Here is a 23,240-nt window from a genome sequence, read left to right as displayed (position 1 = left end):
CAGCTCTGAATGGTAGATTATTTGTTTCTATCAGAAAACAGTAATGTTTGTGCACAAGTTCCTTATTAAGCTAGTTTCCCTTCCTCTATCCTTGGTCATAAAGACATTCCATAAAATCTCCCAGTGATTAAAACTATAGGTTGTTCTCCTAAGGAAGCAGTGCTACTTAAAAACAGCTTCTAGAGAACAAGTGGTTGAATCTTAACAGTTTAAAAATAATCTTTAAAACCTAACTCCTAAGCAGTAAACAAATAGTTTTTAAATAACTAAATTTTAAAAAAATCAAGACTTTATTGAATATATGTTACACAACATTCTTTAACATTTAGGTCTCAGCATAGTTTAGATGAGAAACAATTGTCATTCAAGTCTACAAAATGAAATAGGCTTGTGAAGATTTGAAATACAGATGAAGGTAGCATGAAGCAAAGCTTAAATATTAAGCGACTAAAGCAATGAAGGTGAAGAAGCAAACATGGTATGTCTAGATATTAAATACCACCAAGTTTCATTTTTTAAAAAATGAAAGTCTGGTTTATAACAAACACCACTGAGAATTGCCATAAAAAATATTTAGATAAAACCTGATCTCTCCCAGTTCTTTTTGCCTTTATGTTACTTCCTCATCATTTGCATCACTCTGCAATTAGAAGTTTTGATTATGCAAAATCTGCTATGATCTGGGAGTTATCAGGTTCTTGAAGTGAGCCTTGAAGTGGTACTGCTGGGTTATGGATCTGAAAGAACAAGAGAGACCCCAGCCTAAGCTCTGGGCCAGAGCAGGGCGCCACTTGCGTTTAGAGCTCCCTGCTGCTGCAGTTCCTGAGCTGACTCTTTCAGACTTGATCAAATGTACAGTGACTTCATGATAAAAAATTTTCCATAAAGACAATCTTAGAATGGAATCAAAACTCTTAGTTACAGCGTAATTAGGGTTGGCATTAAACTCGCTAGAAGCAAGACTGCCTACCTTTTCTAGAGTTGTAAAACAGATCCTAGCTGATATAGTAAATGTTCTAAAACTTACCCAGAACTTTGTGTTAATCCTGAGTGTGGGGTTAATAAGTAATTCCAAACACATATAGTAAGATTATGCAAAGTTTGAGCATTGAAGCCAAATGCTCAGTTATCATTTATGTTGCTTCAAAATGAATTTTGTATTTTTATTTTTGGCATTTTTTTCCTTTTGTATTAAGTAACCACTATGGATTATCTTTCTGGTTTAAAAAATAAATCAGTATTGCCACTAAAAAACTTCAGGTATATTATTAAAAGTACGGCACCATCAAATATAAAATGCCTTAAAAATGTAGTACTAACAAATTCATCTGGTTTTCTCAATGTTTTCTCCATTCATTAAAAATGAAAAAGTAGGGTTTTTTATAATGTGTAATTTTCATAGATAAAACATTATGGTCTCTGTGAATAAGAATTCATACTTTATGCATGAAAACTTCACCGTCTTTATGGTTCCTGCTTCTTGTTCCCCAGGATCAAGTCCCATCGGACAGCTCTGAGGAATTCTTGCACTTAGAAAGAGGGGCTCTCTGTGGAGAGAGGTCAATATCAAAATTCAGATACTACCACCTTTTGTGAACTTGATAAAATCAGTAAGGACAGGGAGAATAAAGCCTTTCCAGCTCAGCAGGATTAATAACTAGTTCCTAGAGAGTATGTTTTCACTCCAAGATTGACACTAGCCTATCCACTTGGAGTCAGAATTTGAAAGGTAAGAATGTAGTTATGAAAATGTGCAGAAAATATTAAATACTGGTGGCAAATAAATACATCTTAATATGTTCTAACAAGCAAATGTATATTTAAGATAATATAGTCCTGCTTTATTAAAGAAAAGATCCAAATTTTCTTGGTGGGGTATAGGGACACTTTACCATCCTTTTAGTAGGATGTTAGATAATCTTTTCTGAGCTGATTAACAGTAAACCTTGGAGAAATCAGTTTTAATACAAAAAATAATTCAGCATTTCTGTCATCATCCCGTGCCTTTTAGGCGTGTCCAAACTGTACTGAGAAGAACTTCACGTTCAAAAGAAGGTACTGTCAGTGATTCTTCACACATAGAATTCAAGAGTTCTTTGTGTATTTCACATCACTTTCCTCCTCATCTCATGCATAATTTATTGCAATAGTTTTTTTTTTTTAATAAAATATTCCCCTAATACCTTTTCTTCGGTTTAATATAGCACAATTTGCAAGTGCCTCTTTATAGACTGTTGGTTTTAACCACTGCCTGAACATTTACTTCTTAGTGCAGCTTTAAAAATCTGAGTCTCCAATTTCATTCAGTCCTGATGCTCTGGTGTTCTGTCATTGTGGTACAGGTCCATGAAACCAGCAGCCTGCTAATGTCTTTGTGCTGAAATATAGTAAAGAAAAGGAAGAAAACGTAGTTAAGCACAAGTTAATTATGATAAAAATGATGTCCTTGTTTTTTCAAGCCCTATATAGATTGTGGGATCACACCTGATTTTTTACTTAAAACCAATTTAATTTGACCAGTGTGCATTTTTTTGAGAAAACACCTTACTGCCACTGTAAACCAGCAGAAGCATTCCTATTCTTTCTAAAGTATATCTGGCCAAATTCCAACACAAATAAAATGGTTGTCACCTTCACATAGTCAATTTGCACTTGAGTATATTTTTCAGCACTTATTTGTGAATGTTTGCCTCATAAAAGGGGGATTTTAGCTTTGTTCTTTACACTGCCATTTCACAAGTAACAATACAAGTCTGCAAGTCAGCTTTGCCACGTGGATCATGAAACAGCAGTAGTCTTCCTCTAGCACAGACTACCTACAGGATTAAGAAGCAAATTTATATACAAAACCAGGTAAAAACTGCTGCAGATGACACTGTCTACACACATGTAAGAGTGAAACAGAGAGAGAGGGGTGGAGGATGCCTCCCCAGGATAGACACACAGCACATCCAAAGGCATCAGCAGTACTGTTTTGCAGCTAGAAGACAACTGGTTCCATCGACCATAGTGTCCTTGTTACACCAGCAGACCAGGTTATCAGCAGAGCCACTCTGCACTGTACATCCAACAGAAAGCCCAGCTCTGAACAGAATATTTATAGAGGATGAGGCTTATCAAAATCACTGCTAAGGAGCATGACCAGAAGGCCCAACATTACAACCTCGCTTCGATCTCAAGAAGTGGTACAATCCCATTGAAACCCTCTACAGTTCCCTTTCCAACCTGGAGGCCTAAGTACCAGTAAGGGTTTGAGTTCCAAAAGAGGTAATCTGTGGAAAGAAGGATGATTTTTTGTCAAATGTATTTTTAAACCAGATATGGTATCTTCAGTGGAATAATAATAGACAAAGCGAAAAGGGAAAACCATCCCCCATCCTTCCCAGTATCTGACTTCCAAACATTTCAGAGTAGGTGTAGTTCTCATTTTTTGATAGCATTCTTGATCTTATGTAAACTTCCCAGTGCTGCCATGCTTCATTCACTTACTGGATCAAGGCTTATAAATTTCACAGGGCATTCTATCACATTTCTTCTCAAGCAATAGAAAGTTACTTCTAGCCATAAATACTGCACACATCAAAACAACAGTAGTCCATGCTTACTAAAGCAATGGAATCATTAACATGATTTTAAAATCGGACATTGAGCTAAGAAAAGTTCTTATTTTCTAAGACTATTACACTAATATGATAATAATAAATTTAGACTCATGGAAATTTGGAAGTAAATATCCCCATTTTATAAACTGAAAGAGAAAAAAAGGTACAGAGCCAATTCTATTTCTGTTTATGACTTTCCCAATATTTGGCTTCAACCTTAGGCCTATTCAAGTTGGCAGGAAAGCCAAGGATTGAAGCTTACTACTCCTCCTATGGGAGATGAAGAAAACTGAAAATGCTATTCTCTCAAGGGGTCACCAGTACCTCAGACTCCTATATAATATATAGAGTCCAAAATATCCCAGCCACAATCTCTGATCCAAAATGTGCCCTTCTGACCTGGTTTGCAAATTTCAGCTCATACACAATGATACAGCCCAATTACAGTTCTTCACTAGCTTCAAACAGCAGAGTTAAGTAGCATTAATTCAAGAAAGCAAAAAAAAAAAATCCTAAATTCAAAAGCAGCATGGCAACAAAAATCCCTAAGCCCTTCCTTCAGTTCAAAAGCCCCAAAGAAGCTTTTTGTGCATTATTCAAGGAGGTTTTACTAAATGTGAAGAAACAGATTACAGCTGTACTTCAGCATTATCTTTTGCCACCATCTTGAATTTTGATTTGCCTTATGTAAATTACAATGGTTTTGAGGTTGATTTAATTCACTAAGTGTATGTTCATATACAGATATATATTCTTACATATTAAGTAATGACTAAATAGTTAAAGTAATGAATATGAAAGAGACAAAAGGCGGAGAAAAGACAAGTCCGCTAATTGACGTTCTGTGGAGCCTCAGTCGCTACTTGACATAATTCTGCAACTGGCCACCCAGCCTCTCCCACCCTAGGAGGTAACTCCTCTCCATTCATGCATTGCTCTGAAGGCGGCTCTCCTTTCTTTTAACAAAACAAGTAATACTGACTGAAAGCTATTTTCACTCACAAAAACTATCACCAGTCTGAGGTACACCCAGCTACCAAGGTCAATGAAAACAAAGGAAAAAGAACCAGTGCATTCTTTTATGTCTAGCCTAATCTACTTAGGGAATGGTAAGTGATGACATGATGCCCTCTTCACTTTGTGGCAGGGCTTAACACAGACAGACCTGCCCGTCTCACTGTTAACTTCAATGCTCCCAGTCTGAATCCACAGTGGTCTGTCACACTAAGGGAGCAGCAGGACTCGTCACTGTCTGATGTAATAGCTGCCATTTGTTGAGACCTATGGTAGAAAAAACCAAGTTAACAAAAATAGAGCATTTGAGTTCTTTTTCATCCATTTACCAAAAAAATAAAAATAGACTAAAATTCAGTTGAATTTTCTTAATGAATTTATTCTAGATAGCTTGCTGGCTTCACACAATGGGAAGCGCTGGTAGACTTGAGGTGTGTACACACAAGTCTTGGCCAGGAGAGGGCACTCTCCAGCCCAAGTCAGTTGAGCCACAAAATGCCTTAAGGCTCATGAAAATGTTGCCTGCCAAAGCTAACTCACGGTTTAATTCTCCTGACAAAAATTTTGTACTAGCCTAACACTAGCCTAGTGGTGAAACAGTCCTGATTGTCTCTGTATTCAACAAGGGCCAAAGCTGTCATCCCTACCTGTATCATATCATTAACAAGCTCAGAGACTGCTTTGAAGAATCGCCAAAACTGCCTGAATCCCTTTCTCTATAACGCCAGTGGCACCTCTGCGTACCATTCAACAGCTGAACTTACTGTGACGTCTCTGAGGCTATCAGAAGACAGACCAAACACTAAGCGAAGGGTTACTGTTAAGCCTTCTTTTTTATTAACCTATTTGCTTGTTTCCTTTTTTCTCTACTTTAAGTACAGTATAAGTAAGAAACACTCATGTATCATATCAGTGTAGGCAACTCTGGGATCACTGATTTAGATAATGTTCAGTCCCTATAATATTTTAAGTTCTAAATCAGAAATAGTAGCTAATCAAAACCTTAAAAAAGGCTTTTCTGATACTGTAAAAGAAACTTTACACACCTTATCTATAAACATGCTTACTGAATTTTAACTCAAGAACAGATTTCTTAATAAATGAGGTTCAATAATGAGGTTATTTACCCTTTTGTTTATGGGAAAACAAATATACTATTAGCTATAACCCAACAGCAATCACACAAGTAGAAATATGAATGCACAAAGAGTTTTCTTTTGAACCTCTCCCTCCATGGGTAAAACTTAGGTTTCAACAATCATTCTAAAGAATCTCCTTTTCACTTCTAGGCAAGAGGAGGGTCAAAAAAGCTGCATCAAAGAATAATCTTACCCTATGCATTAATCCCACCAGTGCCCAGAAATGCTGTGTAAAATATTAACATGCAAGACCCCAGTCTACAGAGCCTGGCCTGTGAGTGTTTTGTGCTAAGGCTGAGTTTCCCCTCAATGCTTTTAGGGTCTCAAGGTTTTTCTTTAGAATTGACCACACAGGATCCATTAGGAAGAACCAGGAAAACCTGACAGTGAGGTAGTAAATAGAAGAACTTCATGAAAGGCAGGATTTCATTGGAAATTACTTATTTTTGTCCTTTTTAAGAGAAAAGCTTATATGCTACAATCGCAACTATTCCCTGGGATGCAAGCAAAGGCATAAAGGGGCAAACCAGAAGAGGGTAAGGATTTTCCTTTTTTAGAGCACATGAAGAAATGAAGAAGAGGAGGTCACGCTCTTAGAGCAAAGCCCAGAATTAATAACTAAAGAACTAAAATTATATACATCCTGCCGCCTCTCTTAATGCAGTGTAGCATGATGCAACATGAACCACCAGGAAAAACATTTTACAATAGACATTCTGGTTTTTCAGCCTCAACACTGTTTTTCTAACTGGTTCTTTTTTAGGGTTTTAGACAAACTGCATAGTTCTTCCCAGCATTCCAAGACTCCCACCAAGATGTGCCACTCCCAGCTGGACTCCCTGCTAAAAACTAAATGGTGAGGGGAAATCACAGGTTGGTAAACAACAGCACCTCAAAAATGAGCTGTGGATAGAAATGACTACCCTCTGGAAAATACAACCACAGCACACACAGATCAAGGCCTTGGAATGTGAGGTATTTCCCTGCTAGAAATGGGAAACAATCTCCTACTCAATCATACCAGTGGCACTAAGAAGGAATGTTCAAGTTAATGTCCACTTTTTTACCAATTGGCAAAATTTTAAAATAATAAACACTGAGGTTCCAGGAAAACAAGAAAACCAAAAAACGCTAATTTATGCTACTTAAAAGCTGACAAGTACACCTCTGTGGTTCTAATGCCTTTGGAAAGTCTTCCTAAGAGGACCTCTGCCCCACTGTGCCCCCCAGCTCAGACACTGCTCATGCCTTTGAAGGCCTTCTGAGATGGTGACTGGTCATTAGCACACAAATGTCTGAAGCACAGTTACTCTTCCTCATTCAAGAGCTGCAATGTTCACGGACTTCTCCTCACTGTAACCTCCGTGACCTCCAACCTAGTTGCTCTTCACAGGTGACTGTTGAGACTACTCAGATCATGCCACTTTTAGGTATCTGATCATACTATGATTAGTGGGATTTTCAGATAAGAAAATGGCAACCCACTCCAATACTCTTGCCTGGAAAATTCCATGGATGGAGGAGCCTGGTGGGCTACAGTCCATGGGGTCGCAGAGTCGGACATAACTGAGCGACTTCACTTTCACTTTCAGACAAGAAAATTTAACACTTTTTAAAAGAAGTTTATACTGCATGTATGTTGCAGAAAGATACTATCCAAAGCCACCAGAATGAAATTTCTATGCCACATACAGAAAGTGGTAGTTGTAACAGCAAGTATTTAATGTTAAGTCTTACGGCCAGGCACTTTATGGCACTGATCATTTAAATTCTCACAGTTACCTTTTGAAGAGGTGCTATTTTTCTCCCCATTTCACAGATCATGACACTGAAGTAACCTGCCTAGGATCACACAGCTTGGAAGTGGCAGATCCAAGTCAGGCTTTGCCTAGGAAGTCTTAGCTCAAGAGCCTGTACTTTCCACCATGTGCCTGAAAAGTGAAAAAGAACGATCATTTGCTCAATTAAAAGACTGATACCAAGCACTATTAGTGCAAAAATGTTAACAAACACTCCAGCTCACCTGCATCTGTCAAGTTATATTCTCATAAGTATCCATTTCTATCATTTACACTCAACAGGATGATCCTCTCACATTTCTTAAAAAAAAAAATGAAGTCTCCCCAGGCAAGCGGGGGTGGGGGTGGGGGGACCCTATTGTAAAGTATAATAGGGAAAGTACCTGGGGAAACCGGGCGAGGGTAGGAAGGGGATGTACTCCTTCCAAGGTTTTTCAGTAGCTTTTGTGCTCACTTAGGCAGCACATTTATCAACTTTTTCAGTAGCTTTTAAGCAAATCTTTGTGCTGCAGAAAACTAAGTGAGGGATACTGAGGATTACAAAATTATCTTAAATATTTAAACAACAAAAAGCCCTTGGTAAAACTTGATGTGCATTATAATTACAAGTTTTTTTAGTTTACATGAAAAAAATTATAATACAGCCATAACACTTTGGCTATGTAACTAGGGGTACCTAGTTTTACTTCTAGATAGCTGCACTGGGTAGAAAAAAATCATAAGGAGGTTTAATTACGGTTCTGGCAATAAAAGCACTCTAAGATTTCTAAGTCAATAAAAGGAAGTTAACTGTCACATTCTTATAAGGAAAACTCCATACTTAAATAATGGCTGTGTTTTCAACTTATTTTTTAATGAGATCTTACAAATATCAAAAACTTACAAGAATATTTATGTTAAGCTTAAAGACAAGTAATTTTAGAACTGGCCAGTTTTCAACATCAAAGTTTTATGAAATTGTTTCACAAACCAAAATGTCTAAAACAAAAGGCCCACAAGTTAGACTACATATACTACAGCCATCTAATTTATTCAGTGAACAGTGAGAATTTGACTGAAATTCACTCTTTTGATAAATCCTGGTTTCATTTCCTTTACACATCCCCACAACCAGTCTTTATGCTAGCATGACACAGGATCGTATAAGAAAAAATTCAAGTTTGGCAATCAGTTTTTTCAGAGATTAATTAGATGCATTAAAACCTAACTCTATCCAAGATGAATTTTAAGACAGGGTATAAAAATTCAGTATTTCCTACCAGAGTGTGGTAAACAAGATGATCTTAGAATTCCAAACAGAATTATCTACATTTGTCAAAGAATATCTGTTTTTTCATTAGTAGTACTGACATAAAAAGTGTAAAAACAGTACCCATATTATGAAAATATGGTAAAGAGTGTGATGACATGTAAAAAAAGTTTTGGAAACTAATTCCAGTACTAAAATCATTTAAATGATTTTCACATTCACAAAATTGTTTGTCATTAGGAAGTGACGGTTTTAACCCAAAACCTACTCTGGTAAATAAAATTACTTAAAAATTTTACCAAGAGGTAGTTATAGTTCTTAAAAGTGGGCACCAGTAGGTGCAGTGCAGGAGTGTAGGTTGGTGAGGAAGGAATGCTGGAAACCAGGCTGCCAGAACAACGCCATCCAAACTTAGACGATTGCTACCCAAACCAAATTACAGAGGGATGGTAGTGACGACTACTCAACAGTGTGGGTGCGCTCAATGCCACAGAACTGGTTAAAATGGTAAACTGGGTTAGGTATACTTAATGAGTTTTTAAATACCAAAAAAATAAAATCCCAGCAAATTACAATGCTCTATTAATATAAGAGAAGAAATGAGTTCCACCTACAGTCACAAAAAAAGTAAACAGGAAAAAGGCCCTGTTTGAGTCTACAAAGGTTAAGTCTCTTACTTGACTAGGTAAACAAAAGAGCTGAGCTGTTTCTCTTCTCATCTCAGCATCAACTCTCCATGGTAAAAACACCAAGACATCCTGGAAAACTAAAGATACATACATCATCTATATCCCTAGGACTGTAACTGCTAAAGCTTTCATCTTTTAACATTTCTGTTCACTCTTTGTTGAAATAAGGTACACAGTAAACATACACAAGCAAATAGAGTCTGAAGAGCCTAGTAACTAAGTCAGAACGAGGTGAAAGTAACTGAGACAGCTTAGCTGTTTTATTTCTCCTGACAAGTGGCATGGCACCAGCCTCCTGTTCTATTTCTGAATTCTATCAGGCATTTTAACTGTTTTAATATCAACCATACTAGTATAGTCCCAAAGAAAAAAGTAAATTTGTCCCAACTTACAAATAGGGTCTTCAGAATTCTCTGGCAAATCCCCTACTGGAGACCACCACTGGATACAAATCAGAACACTGTCCTGACTTTACATATTACCAACTTTTCTAGACATTTGCCAGCCTTTTCTCTGCTATGAGTAGTAACAAATGTGAACCAGTGCAGCACAGAGTGTAGAAAAATTAACAACTTAAAAGGGAAAATCTAATTTTAGATCCAAATTATTGGTTCCTTAAGGTATTCCAGTTCCCAACTCAGTTACTCTATATAAAAAAGATGTACATGTATATAAAGGAATGTGCATAACCACTAGTAAGTACCACCGGCTCAAATAGAGGTGCAACTCACTATTTTCACATTAGATATTCAGACAATGTATATATTCATTTAGTTGATTTTAAGTTCCATATTCCTTTGCCTGCAGTCCACCCTCATATCTATATTCCACCTGTCTTTTCTACTCATTACTATAAACTTTACTCATAATATCCAAGTAGGGACAGTGTCAAGTCCCGCAAATGGGCTTCAGACGAGTGAATTCTACTTTCTCTGTTTCACTGATAACAGATCTCTGGTTCCACATCTAGAAAGAGCTCCTTGCAAATTTAAACCAGACCCTTTCTGATCTATAAATTCTAGAAAACTAAAACACACTCTGATGCTTTACATTTCTGAAGATTTCTAGAAATAGACATCTTTAGCCTTCACAGCTTTTACTTTGCCTAGTTTTTCACCTTTGCTAATCTTGTTCTAACCAGTCTTCTTGGACCACTAGAGACTTGGCCTAGTATTCTAAGCCTAGTATTCTCTCTGCACAGGGGAAAATACCCACTTGGTTGTCTCCATAGTAAGATTGCTCCCCTGGTGGTTCAGACAGTAAAGAAACCACCTGCAACGTGGGACCCTGGGTTCGATCCCTGGATTGGAAAGATCCCCTGAAGGAGGGCATGGCAACCCACTCCAGTATTCTTGATTGGGAAATCCTACTAACAGAGAGGAGCCTGGCAGGCTACAGTCCATGGGTTCACAAAGAGTCAGACACGACTGAGCGACTAAGCACAAGACAAAGAGTAAGTGTCCTTTTTTGTCATTAAAAAGAAACTTAAAAATGACTACAATTACCCAATTCTATCTCCATCTACAGTGGACCCTGGATAAATATATCTTAGCTGCTTAAAAAAATTCTCTTTGAAAAAAACAGTTTAGCATGCAGCTATTGGTATGCAGTGTTTAGAACATACAGTACATCTTAAAAGATTACAGAATTTTTCAAACTAGTTTCCTTATTGAAAATTCAGATGAAATATACCAGACTGCTGGTTTAAAGCTGAGGGCTTACTTGGCATGATTAGAGATCATGCACAATTGTGATTATGCTTCAACTTTTTCCTCAAAGGTATGGATTGTATCAAATTAAGTTTGACTTTTATATTCAACAATCATGATTTTTTCTTCTTTTCCCCATGGCTTCTGAAACAAATTTAGTTTATCCCACAAGAGCACATTTGCCTGAGCACTTGACTACATTAGCAATATCCACTGTCAAAAACATGTTAAGATAAAACTCACCTGGATCATTTCACGAGACGTTGGAATGACATAACTTAGGTGACTTTGCCTAGTTTAAAACTTCCTAAACCTTAGATTTGAAACTTTCAAAAAATAACTGAATGAACAAATTCACTAATCTGAAACAAATACTCTGAAAACCTTTAAGATACTTCCTTAAAACCCCTCAATCACACTGAACTTCTTTCAGCCTATTATAATCAAAGAATTTAAAAAATACTAGTTATTTCTGTTTGCAGGAAAGAATATGTTCTATTCAAGTGAAATATCTTTTTTTAAATTGTGTGTTTATTATAATCAAAAAGCATTGACTGAGTTCCCCAGAAGAAATTCTACTTGTAGAAATCAGTACCTTACCTTAAGGAAGCTGACAGACTATTGATCTCAGTCTCCATTAAAATCCTTTCATAATTCCATAGGAACTACAGTATTTCAAACTGATTACTTAGGAATCCACAAAAAGTTGCTCTCTTTAAAAGTTCCAAGTTTCCAAAAGTGTCAAATTGACATTATATCATACTTAAAGGTTAAGTTGGATGCATACAATATGAAAGCAACTTATAAATATTGGGAGAAACTTGCCTCCAAAGGCCATCAGATTTTTCACTAAGAATACAAAAGCTAAAAATGGAAAATAAGAGATCAAATCTTAGGGACAGATGGACCATGTAGAAAATAGTTAGCTAAGTTACAAGCCCCAAAAGCAATGATACCTGAGGCAGAAGAGATCAAGCAGAGAAGAGTCTTTGTAATTACCCAAATGTAAAACCAAAAAAAAAATGAAGCATGCGATGAAATAGTAAAGCTAAATATGAATTAAAACCCCTGTACTTATAAAAAACTGGCTGGAGGACAGGCTCAAATCTAGAAGCTTATCAGACCTCTAAACTACAAAACCTCATTTTAAGAATATATTGGTTAGTCCCTCATTTGAATTTTATCTAGACTCAGATTATATATTCCCTGATAGGGCAAATAGGAAAATATAGGTGATTTTTTTTTCATCTTCTCTATATACTATTACAAAGAATAATTTTCTACCATCCTGAAATTGTTCAAAGCTTTTTGAGAAACACACACAAATAATTTGGATTTAGTCGATTTTATTTACAGCTTTTTTTTTTTTTACATTTCAAAGCATTACACAATTACAGTTTCTCATTTTCTGACCTGCAAACAGATAACCTTAAACGGAAATTTTTTTTAAAAATTATCAAACTAGGTACATCCAGAATGCAACAATTACATATATGACAATTAATTCACAAAGTGTAATTTATCGGGACGTATCCTAAGAATTTAGGAACAGCCAGTCAGTCAGGAGAAATCTGACCAAATTTAGCAATCAACTATTTACATATCCAAAGACAAACCTATCTAAACTCCCAAACCAGAAGTTTGAAAGTTTTTAAGTCCCCACTGGACAAGAGAGAGGGTGCGATGATTCAGACCTAGTCAGCCTTTACAGTCTTAATCCTCAGTACTGGGCTGCTTCCCCAGTCTGCAACTCAACAGCAAGCATCGCAGTTTGTCAGACATCCAAGTCAAACTCCTGTGCCATTATGCACATAGAAAGTACTGGTTAATTAAAAAACAAGAAGTCATTAAATATCCTCACTGTTCCCCCCAGCTCACCAGCCCTTAAGATCCCAGATATGCAACCTGTGTCACACAGTGACAGGCGATATTTTATATATGTATGCATCTATGTACACACATACACGTACGTGTGTGTATACATATACACATACACACAGTACTAGGTACAAATGGCAATTAACAGTCCCTGCAAAAATTCATTTTCAGTTCAGGCTATGGCTCCAATGCCTGGGATGGTTTTAGACTTCAAAACTGAAAAATACTGCTAAAATCTCCTTTCCTAAAGACAAAATTTGATTGCTTGTTCAGTTTAAGCTTCTGTCTAAAAATGGCTATAAGGTTAAGTATAAAAAAGCAGCCAGCTGAGTGCAGTCTCTCTCGGGTTTGGCCAAGCTGTCTTATAGAAGTTACCCCCTCACTAGACTAGAAAACCTGGGCGCCTCCCAAAGGTTCTTGCCTACCTTACTGTCCATGTTCACGTTTCAAACTGTGTCAGCAGAGCCCGCACTTCAGGGGTCAGCTGCTTGGCAGCCTTAGCTGCCTCTGTGATAGCCTTGCGATACAGGCCCTTTCTCTTCTTATTAAAGCGTGACTGGAAGTTTTCTAAAAAGGGGGAGAGTTGCGAAAGAGCCAGAAAAGATGTTGTTGGAGACCCAAACCATGAAATACGGGCCTCCTGTCGGACTAAAAGACCGCTATCTTTCCGGCTCACAGTTATGGTAAGAATACGGGCTGGCCACCAGGGGAAGCCATATATCTTGGCCCAGACAATGTCCCCTACACATATGGTCCTGCCATCTGGTGTGACGCACTTAGAGACGTTTTTGGAAAAGACTTTCATTTTCAAGGAATTACTGAGCTTTTTCTCTTCCTTTGAAGAGGAGGAAGTGGAGGTGGAAGGTGCATGCATACAGCCTGGAGGAAAATCAAAACTTTCAGAAGAACTACACTCAGAGTTGGAGGATTTCAAATCATCTGTGCTATCAATGCTACACACTGAAGCACTGGAAGAGTCAGATTTCTTTTGATTTAGGGTCATGTAAACAGAGATACTGCTTTTGCTGCCCTTTCTGCCCAGGGTCTGCGGTTCCTCCTGCTCACCAGGCACAAGCACTTCAGTTGTGTCCTGAACCCCACTGCTGGCCTCTTCAGGGCCTTTGGAGGGACTCTGACTTTCTGAAGGGGCCTCACCTGCTGAGCGGGTAGAGGTGCAACGGGACTGGGGCTTGGGTGCCATCTTGCTGCTTCGCATTTTCTCCAGCCCGGTCTTCAGAGAAGAGTCATTTTCTTCATTCCTGTATCTCTGGGGCTTTAAACGAACCCGGGGTGGAAGAGAGCCTGAGCTAGGGTTCTGGTATCGACGTGTGAAATGGACCTTTGAATGCGCACTTCTGGATGTAGAGGTTTCACTCTGCTTCTTCTGTGCCTTTTCTTTGGCAATTTTCAGCACTTCCCGAGCTTTTGCATGATCCATGTTTTTATTCTGGAGCACTTTTTTAGTATTTAACTGAGCTTTTGATGTATTTGCCTGAGCAGAAACTTTGACTACTCTGCCTCTGCTGTGAGTAATATTTGAAACCTTAACCACAGCATTTCTTTTCTGGCTTTCATTTTGGTTTCTCCCATCCACCTTATGGTCAGTTTTCAGTTTTTTATTCACAGTAGTTACACTTTCATTTCTCCGTTTTTTATCTTCATATTTAGAAGAGTCACTTGCACTACCACCTTTTCTAATTTCTTTTTTATCAGCAACAACACTGTTTTTACACTTGTCACACAAAACTTGCCTGGGTCGTAGTTTAATAGCATTCATTATTGAAGTAGGTTCTTCCCTGTACATTTTTCGTTTGGGTCGCTTAATTTTCCGGGGAGGCGGCTGAGGTATTGATTGGTTATATGTGTCCCTGATAAACAAAGGGGGAGGATAAGGTGCTCCTTCATGGAAGAGAGGTGGTGGTTTGGAAGTCCACAGGCTTTCGGCCAAGCTGAGCTCAGGAGGTGGGACAGGAGAAGGGTCGTTGAGAACAGCACCATTCACTTCACGCTTGACTTCTGTCCCTTCTTGGAATGTATTACTTTGGAGCTGCATGGCTTCGGGTTTATCCTTATATTCCCTTTTGGGAAACACTGTCACAGGGATCCCATGGGGCCCAAACCTTTGAAAGAAATGAAAGGAAAAAAAGAAGCCATTAAGTTAGTATCTACAATTCCATTTCTTGAAAGACCACCTACTGTTTATGTGACCTTTCTTGAAAGCTATTTCACTTTAAAAAACAAACCAAAACCTACAGATGGACCTCCCCACAAAAGTCCCAGAGCATACCATTTCATTTTTTTGGTCTTACATTTTGGCATACACTCAACAGGAAATACTCAATAGTTTGCTCTAAGAAATGCCATGATAGCTGCTGTTATTTAAAATAGATCTTTTCAGTCTTGAATCAGTAAGGTGATTCTGTCAGATAGCTTAATATTTAATGTCATTTGCTGTAACACTCTCTCAACTAGACATGTCCAATAAATGCAACTATAAATGTGTAGTATATGGATTTTCCTCTGGTTATATAATAGCTTTTAAAAGCTTCACAAAGCAAATTTGCCCTTACCAATACCAAAATACTGAATCAGTAAAATCCTATCTCAACTTTATTGTTTAAACCCTAAAGATTCACAGGTATTTGCTTCTCTACTGTTCTACCCTAGCTCAGCTCCTTCATCCACCCCACCCTATCCCCAAGGGGGTGGGGTTGGGGGCGGGGAACAACACGGAAATATTAGAAATTCAGGTAACCTCAAAAGCAGAGAGCTGTAGAACTATGGCTTTTGAGCTTTTAAAATCACATCCCACATTAAGAAATATTTTCACATTGCAATCCAATGCAATGTTTATGCATGTATACGTGCACGCATACATACAGGAATGCACACAACTGAGCAGAAGCGTCACTACTTAACCTTATAATATGTTATACATAATTGTATTTTTTTCTACTCTGGTCTATTTTCATTTGTTTTGATGCTAGTCAGATGCACTAAATGGATTTCAAAATTCCCTTACAGATCCAAACCCAGTTTGTGAAGCACTGGTAGAGAACAAAAATCTCTACAATGATCAATTTCAAATAAAACAGGGGTCAAATAACCTTGCTTCTCAGGTGGACTTACTGTGGTTTAATATGCCTGAGCTAAACATCAAGAACCCTTACATCTAAACTTGATACTTACTCAGAATCCTGCACATAAAAATAAAATCACACTACCAATTTCATCAAGTACATGTTAACATGCTAATTTTAAGCACTAATTGAGTAAAACAGTATTAAACACAATACAGTTCTAATGCCACTCCTCTAAAGCAAAAGTACGCAGAACCCAAGAACTGGCTTCAAATAGTCAGGTAGAACCCCTGACCTTATTAGATGCAAATGTTTTTATAGATCTGTTTTTCTGGAGAATGGATGAGTCTCAGTTCTCACATTCTCTAAACCATCCTTATGTCCCTGAAAATGTACTGAATTCTTCATTGGAAAGAAATCTTTAGATTGAGTTCTTAGGGCTACAGATACCTAAACTTGGGCAGGGATACAGGAGGAGCCAACACCAGGACATTTGGTTCCAAGGCCTGAGTGGTTTTCTTCCTGAAGTCTTTTGTTAGCTTGACTATGACAAACCAGCAACTTTTAGCAAATATAAGCCACAAAGGAAGAGGAAAGCCTTCTTTACCTAGGGTGGGACAAGTTTGGGTCTGTGCTAATCCACAAAGGGAGAACAAATTCCTCACTATGTCAGACTTTGCAAAATTAGCTTTCAACTGTACACTTCAATACAAAAAAAAAATTTTTTTTAAGTAGCTTTCTATTCCAGTATAGCATTTTGTACCCAAGTGTTTGATTCCTGACTACTTAATCGCAACGTACTTTGAGTATTTGGCCTTATACGTAAGTGCTCAACACTTTCAAGATGACAGGAAGGCAAAGTATTTTTGTGTTTTATTCTGGAGCTACATAAAAAACTTAATGAGGTGAGACCACTATTTGTATTAACAACAGAATTCCCTAATTTGTATTAGAAGCCATCATTCTGTCCCATTATACTTTCACTTATTTCCATATTTGAGAAAAGAACAAATCTTCTTCCTTTCATTAGGGATAACTAAACTGCAATCATCTTAGTTTTTGGTTTTATTTTTAACAATTTTGTATTCTCAGGCAGTACTAAACCCCTCTAAATTCAGTTTTTGCTTGTATAAAAGAGAATAGCACTATTTCCTACCTTAGAGAATTCAGGGAGGTTAATAGGTCAATAAATGTTAACCATTTTTCAAGTAATTTGATCTTACTTTCAACTAATAATTTACTTGAGTTTCAGATCCTTTCTATATCTCTTATGTATCATCTGGCCAATTACTTTAAAGCTGTTTATATCAAATAAGCTGTGAAATGTGATATGTCCACCTTCATGGAGTTTTTAATAAGAACATTAGTTTCCCCACTAGATTTTTTGCCTTTCTTCTTATGCATATATAATACAAGTATTACATATTTTTAATAACATAGGGAGGCACTTAATTGTATAATGATAATGGAAATTGCAGGCCAAAAAAGAGAGAGAAAAAAAAGAAAGAAGCCTAACTAGTAATTGTGGGTAGTGGATTGGCAAATATTTTTTAACTGATAACAAAACTTCCAAAAACAACCAGAACAATAAATTAAGAGGAAAAGGGCATCAATGTCCTACTCCATCTTAGTGATCATTTTGGTTACAGTTCCAGGAACAACACTTAATACCATGGCTGTTTTCAAACTGAGTGTGGAAAGGCTGGTTGCAAAATCAATTTTGTGAGTCATGTCTATGATTTAAATTTTTTTTTAAGTGTAAATATATTTAACTGCAGTGCATCTGTCTCATGTATACGTGTATATACAGGGGTCACAGATAAAATATATATTACTATGCTCAAGTGTGAAAGCCAATGACTTATGAAACTGTAACCTTAATAAGAATATAAAGTAGCAACAAAACTATGGTCTCCTAAAAACCCTAAAATCTGATTTCTCAAATACATTGGGGAAATCTATAACACACCACCACTCAACGGTGTTTGAAAAGGGAGATTCTTAAGCCCTGCCCCAAGACTGAATGTGAAGACTCTCCTAGGGTGGAACACAGGATCTAAATTTTTAGCAAGTATATCTGCTTTACCTTTTTCTAAGGTGAAGATATTTATGTCCCATGTGAATGCTCACCAAAGAGTGACCTCAGCAGAGGAAGATTTTAATGATCAGTGGAGAGGAAGAAAGCAGACTAGTATCCCTTGCATGAGCTTTTTCCAAAAGAACTTTTTACAGATACTTCAAGAGTTGAGTAAAAAGATTCAAACCATCTCTCCTCTTTCTCCTCCCCTTCTTTGTGCAGCATGAGGATATTTATTAACACATTAGCAACAACTCATTCTAACTCTTATCCATTTCCAATCTTTAGTTCCCAAATCTTCTAAAGGAAAATTATTCAGGTATTATGGCTTAATTTAAAATAGCTTTTGGATATAAAGTAGACAGGATACCTCCCTGCCCTACTTCTGCAGATTCCTGTGAATCTAGTTCAGAACTAGTTTAAAACTAGCCATCATCTTAGTAATCTCGGAGTAATCAGTATCAAAATTCTGAGGGCAATACTAGGGCTTAATAGGTACTTTGTGTCAAAGCAAGAGAAAATCACTATGAAAAAGAATCTTCAGCCAATGTAGACGTGAAACAAATGCTCAGAAAAGAAGTTCAGGCAAGTTAGTTGAGACAGACTCCAGTGTCCCATTTGGACCAAACCTCCCTCCAATCAAGTGTATGAAAGAAAGACAAAGGGGATCCTTTCTCTCTCAAAACTCTTCTCTTATAAAAACCTACAGTAGGAAAAAATTATACGCAATTAACCCATTTTTTAAAATATCTAGAGGTACTCATTTCAAGCAGATGTTTTCAGAACATCTACCTCCCTCCTTAAATTACCAATAGGTTCAAGCATAAGCGAGCCGATTTTGGTTCACACTGCATCTCTGCAAGATTGGTTGTTAGGTCAAATGAAATTAGTTCAATAGTCATCTATGTGCAATAGAAAATTTTATAAAAATAAAATACAATGTACATCTATGCCTCAAAAAATTTAAAATACAAGCCAGCACATCCACTTCTGAGTATTTAGCCAATAACCGAAAAAAAAACCAAAAAGGGTTCTCAAAGAGATTTGCATACACACATACATAGCAGCATTCACCATAGGCTAATGATGGAAACAAACCAAATACCTATTAACTTAGAAATGGATAAACATACAATGCAGTATTACTCAGACTTAAGAAAGAAATCCTGTCACATGCTACAACATGTATTATCCTTGAAAACATTATGCTAGGTGAAATAAGTCCATCACAAAAGACAGTATGATTCCACTTATAGTAGTCAAATTCACAGGAGTTACGTAATGGGTACAGTAATGGTACAAAGTTTTAGTTTTGTAAGATAAAAAGTTCTGAGGATCTGCTTCACACCAATATGAATGTACTTAACAATGCTGAACTACATACACTTAAAGAGTATATTTTATGTTTTTACCACAATTTAATTTTTTTTAATTGTCTACTGAAGAGGGGCAAGTTTGATGAGAAGCAGTATATTTCCATGGTGATGAAGGAATTATTACTGCAGAGGAAACAGTACTATGATGGAGATGACAGGACAACACCCTGACCCGAGTAGACTCAAAGAGAACATCACAGGAGGGCACGTGCCCACAGACGTGGTGCCCTGAGCACACAGCACTGCCTGTGTAACCTGAGCCTCTGATGGGCAAGCGACAGACAACTAAAAGGAGGGCAGTCCCCATTTCCTACATTCTCTATTATACTGCAACTAAACGCAGTACATTTACTCAAGAAAAAAGTTTTAAAGGACATTTTTGGGAAAATTAAAAAAGTAATGAAACACGAGCTACAAAACAGATGAAGATTCTCTTATCAACATTTCCTGAATTTGAAAACTATGCTGTGGTTATGTATGAAAATATCTTTGATCTTAGGAAATAAATGCTCAAATATTAAGAGGTAAGGGAGAATGATGTATGCAACCTACTCTCAAACAGTTCAAGAGAAAAACATGTTTATATAATGAATGATAAAGTAAATGTGGCAAAATGTTAAAAATCAGTGCAGCTAGATAAAAGAGTTTAAGTTCTCTATTTTGAAATTATTTCAAAGTTTAAAAATTATTCTAAAAAGTATAATCTTAAATTTAGTTTACACCTCAGTTCCATCAAAACTTTCAAGCAGGGACTTCCCTGGCGGTCTAGTGGTTAAAACTCCATGCATCACTGCGGGGGGCACAGGTTCGATCCCTAGTTGGGGAACTAAGACTCTACATGCTGTAGCACAGACAAGAAAAGGAGGAAAAAAATTAAAACTTCCAAAGAAAATATGTAAAAAAGAAATATTGTTCTCCTTAAGCATAAATACCCACAAACTCACCTCAAGTACCGCTAAGCACAGAATCTATTCAAATACAAGTACTAATTAGTCAGATAGTACAAAACTAATCCCCAGCCCTAGGGTCAACTACAGTAGGTGAGACAGAATGCAAGAGTCGCTGCTAAAGAAAGGTTCTAGACCAGAGGGAAAGAAAGCACTGAGGGAGGATTAGTGACTAGGCGGTGAGCCTTGCAGCAGACTACACCTGGAAGGGCCCAAGCAGATTCAATGAGAGCAAAACAGGAGTGGCAGAGTGGTTGCCTGTTTTTGAATGTTGGTAACCAACTAAAGTTAGTTTTTAAAAAGCAAAAAACTGAGCAGGTACAGTAAAAAGCCAACAGGTGAAAAGATGCAGCACAGGAATTACCCATCAGCAAACTGAGACCCCTTCCATAAGAGACAGTTCAGAGGCTTATGCAAGCAATAAAATACAGATAGTCCATATGGTGGAAAAAGAGGACATGTTGAGGAGCATGTGTATGAGGGAGGGTTAGTTAAGAGTGTGACGGATGAAGAATACAAGTCTCCTAAAAAGACAAGACCAGTGAAGGCTTCTGATTACATAGTGATGAGGCCAAAAGTACAAATCACTTGTTAAAAAGTTCAGCTGTTCTAGTCTCATCCCACCATTTAACAAGTAAAAAGAACACAAAACACCTTCCTTTCCCTAAATTTGAAGTTTATCTTCATCAAAAGTGAGCTCTTTTCAATTATGTTTTAGAAGCATGTAAGAAGGACTAAATTTCCCAAATGACACTATAACTTTCTCTTCATGACAAAGCCCATAACTCCCTCAAAATCCATCTGCCCCAAGGGGTTATTGGGAAGAAAAAATTGAGACACATCCCTCATTATCCATCATGAAAACTCCTAGTTATCTCACTCCTTCACAAAATATAAATGTCATCCTTCCTTATTAAAATGGAAAGTTATACTTCACTAATATTACTTGAAGCTTATAGACTTTTTCAAGTTATTTGAAGATGCAGATTATACTGCGGGCCACAATGCATTAGGTTGGGTGGCTATTCAAGAAAACTTATTTAAATGACTGTAACAGCTGCTGTCATCTTAGTTCTGCCACTTAATAGCTACTTCATAAAACTATGAATAGTTAACAACTATACAGTACTTACTCTGTGCCAGGCACTTTTCTAAATTATTTACACCAACTGATTAATGATCACAATTTGTAGCTGATGAAAAACTAAAGCAGAGAGTGTAATGACATTCCCAAGATCACACAGCTAGTGAGCAGTACAGCCAAGATACAAATCCAGGCAGTTGCCCCCAAAATCAGAATCCTAACCACAACTACTACTGCTCCCCCTCAGTTCATCAAGCTACTTAACCCCCCCGTCCTCACCTCTAAGGGAGTGGAGGAGCTGACAGGCCCACATACTGTTTTCTGAACCCCATGGAGATGGACAGGCCTGAGTTTTCCCAGCTTTCAAAAGATAATAAGCACTGATTCATCAAGCATATTACTAGTTCAGTGGTGACATGAAACAACTTCACGTTAAATGGGATAAATACGTAATATCCTCATATAATTTCAGTCAGGTTAGGTTTTGCCACCAAAAAATTTAACAGAAAATTGGTTTCAGAGCTTTTTCAATATTGTAATTGAAGTAACTTGACAGAATTGTCAAGATTAAGAGTATACGTAATTACTGTACAGTAGGCATAATATACGGTAACTATTACTATAGTAAAATTAATAGATATCTGGGACTTCCCTGGTGGTCTAGTTGTTAAGACTCTGCATTCAACTGAAGGGGGCATGGGTTTGATCCCAGGTTGGGGAACTAAGATCCCTGGTTGGGAACCTGTGCAGCCTAGCCTAAATAAGTAAATAAATATTTTAAAAATATATTCAATTTGGTTAACTGAGTGAGTGGATATTTTTAATTAAAAGCCCCAAGTATTATAAACGCAATCTGCAGGGACTGTGGGTACCCAAATGAGTGAGGAGGGAGGGAAGATGACTTTAGCAACATAAAAACAAAACATCCACATATTATGAACAAGAATGCCAGGAAAAATTAAACTGGGGGTGGGGAGCATGGGCAGGCTGCATAAGTTTTAAGAGAACATCTCTGTAATCCTAAGAATCTACTCCATCTTCTATAAAGTCTGTGTAATTCCCTTTCATAAATATAGTTTTTGGAGGAAAAGAAAGAAGAGGTTAATTGTGAATAATTTAGAGTTTAACCTTCCATTCATATACCTTCAACTAATCCTCTGAAATAGGGATCCCAAACCTCCCGGATCTAATGCCTGATGATCTCCCATGAAGCTGATATAATAACAATAGAATCAAGTGCACAAGAAGTGTAATGCACTTGAATTATCCTGCAACCGCCCCCCTACCCAAGTCCATGGAAAAACTGTGTTCTGTGAAACCAGTCTCTGGTGCCAAAAAGGCTGGTAACTGCTGCTCTAAAAACTACTTACCTGGATATTCTGGAAATATGGGAACTATAGAGAAAACACACTTCAATCTTTTTCAAAGCAAAAATGGTCACAACATCTATTTAGTATTCAAATTATTTACCTCCCTAACAGTAAATTCTTCTTTTAAAATAACCATCCAAGAAAATGATAATGACCATGAAGTGGCAAAATATTTTTAAGAGCTGACAAATCTTGACTTCACTTTTGTACAACATCACTTAGAGAAA

General features: G+C 37.2%; 1 protein-coding gene across 14 annotated transcripts in view; it reads right to left on the bottom strand.

Moving 5' to 3' along the window:
- PWWP2A (PWWP domain containing 2A) overlaps positions 1 to 23,240 on the bottom strand; it is a 39,339-nt gene that overhangs the window by 7,442 nt on the left and 8,657 nt on the right. For 3 of the 14 annotated variants that reach the window (XM_043464816.1, XM_043464819.1, XM_043464818.1), the window contains exon 2: positions 14,235 to 15,199. In XM_043464816.1, the coding sequence (XP_043320751.1) occupies positions 14,235 to 15,199 (965 nt within the window). Of the gene's footprint in view, positions 1 to 267; positions 2,378 to 4,763; positions 4,884 to 7,537; positions 7,687 to 12,533; positions 15,200 to 23,240 lie in introns of those variants that run through there. The other 11 variants (XM_043464814.1, XM_043464815.1, XM_043464820.1 and 8 more) reach the window with 9 other exon arrangements.

The sequence above is a fragment of the Cervus canadensis genome, chromosome 4, assembly GCF_019320065.1.
Source record: "Cervus canadensis isolate Bull #8, Minnesota chromosome 4, ASM1932006v1, whole genome shotgun sequence".
Classification (NCBI taxonomy): domain Eukaryota; kingdom Metazoa; phylum Chordata; class Mammalia; order Artiodactyla; family Cervidae; genus Cervus; species Cervus canadensis.
Note: the sequence above shows the minus strand (reverse complement) of the source record. Positions and strands in the feature narration are given on the sequence as shown.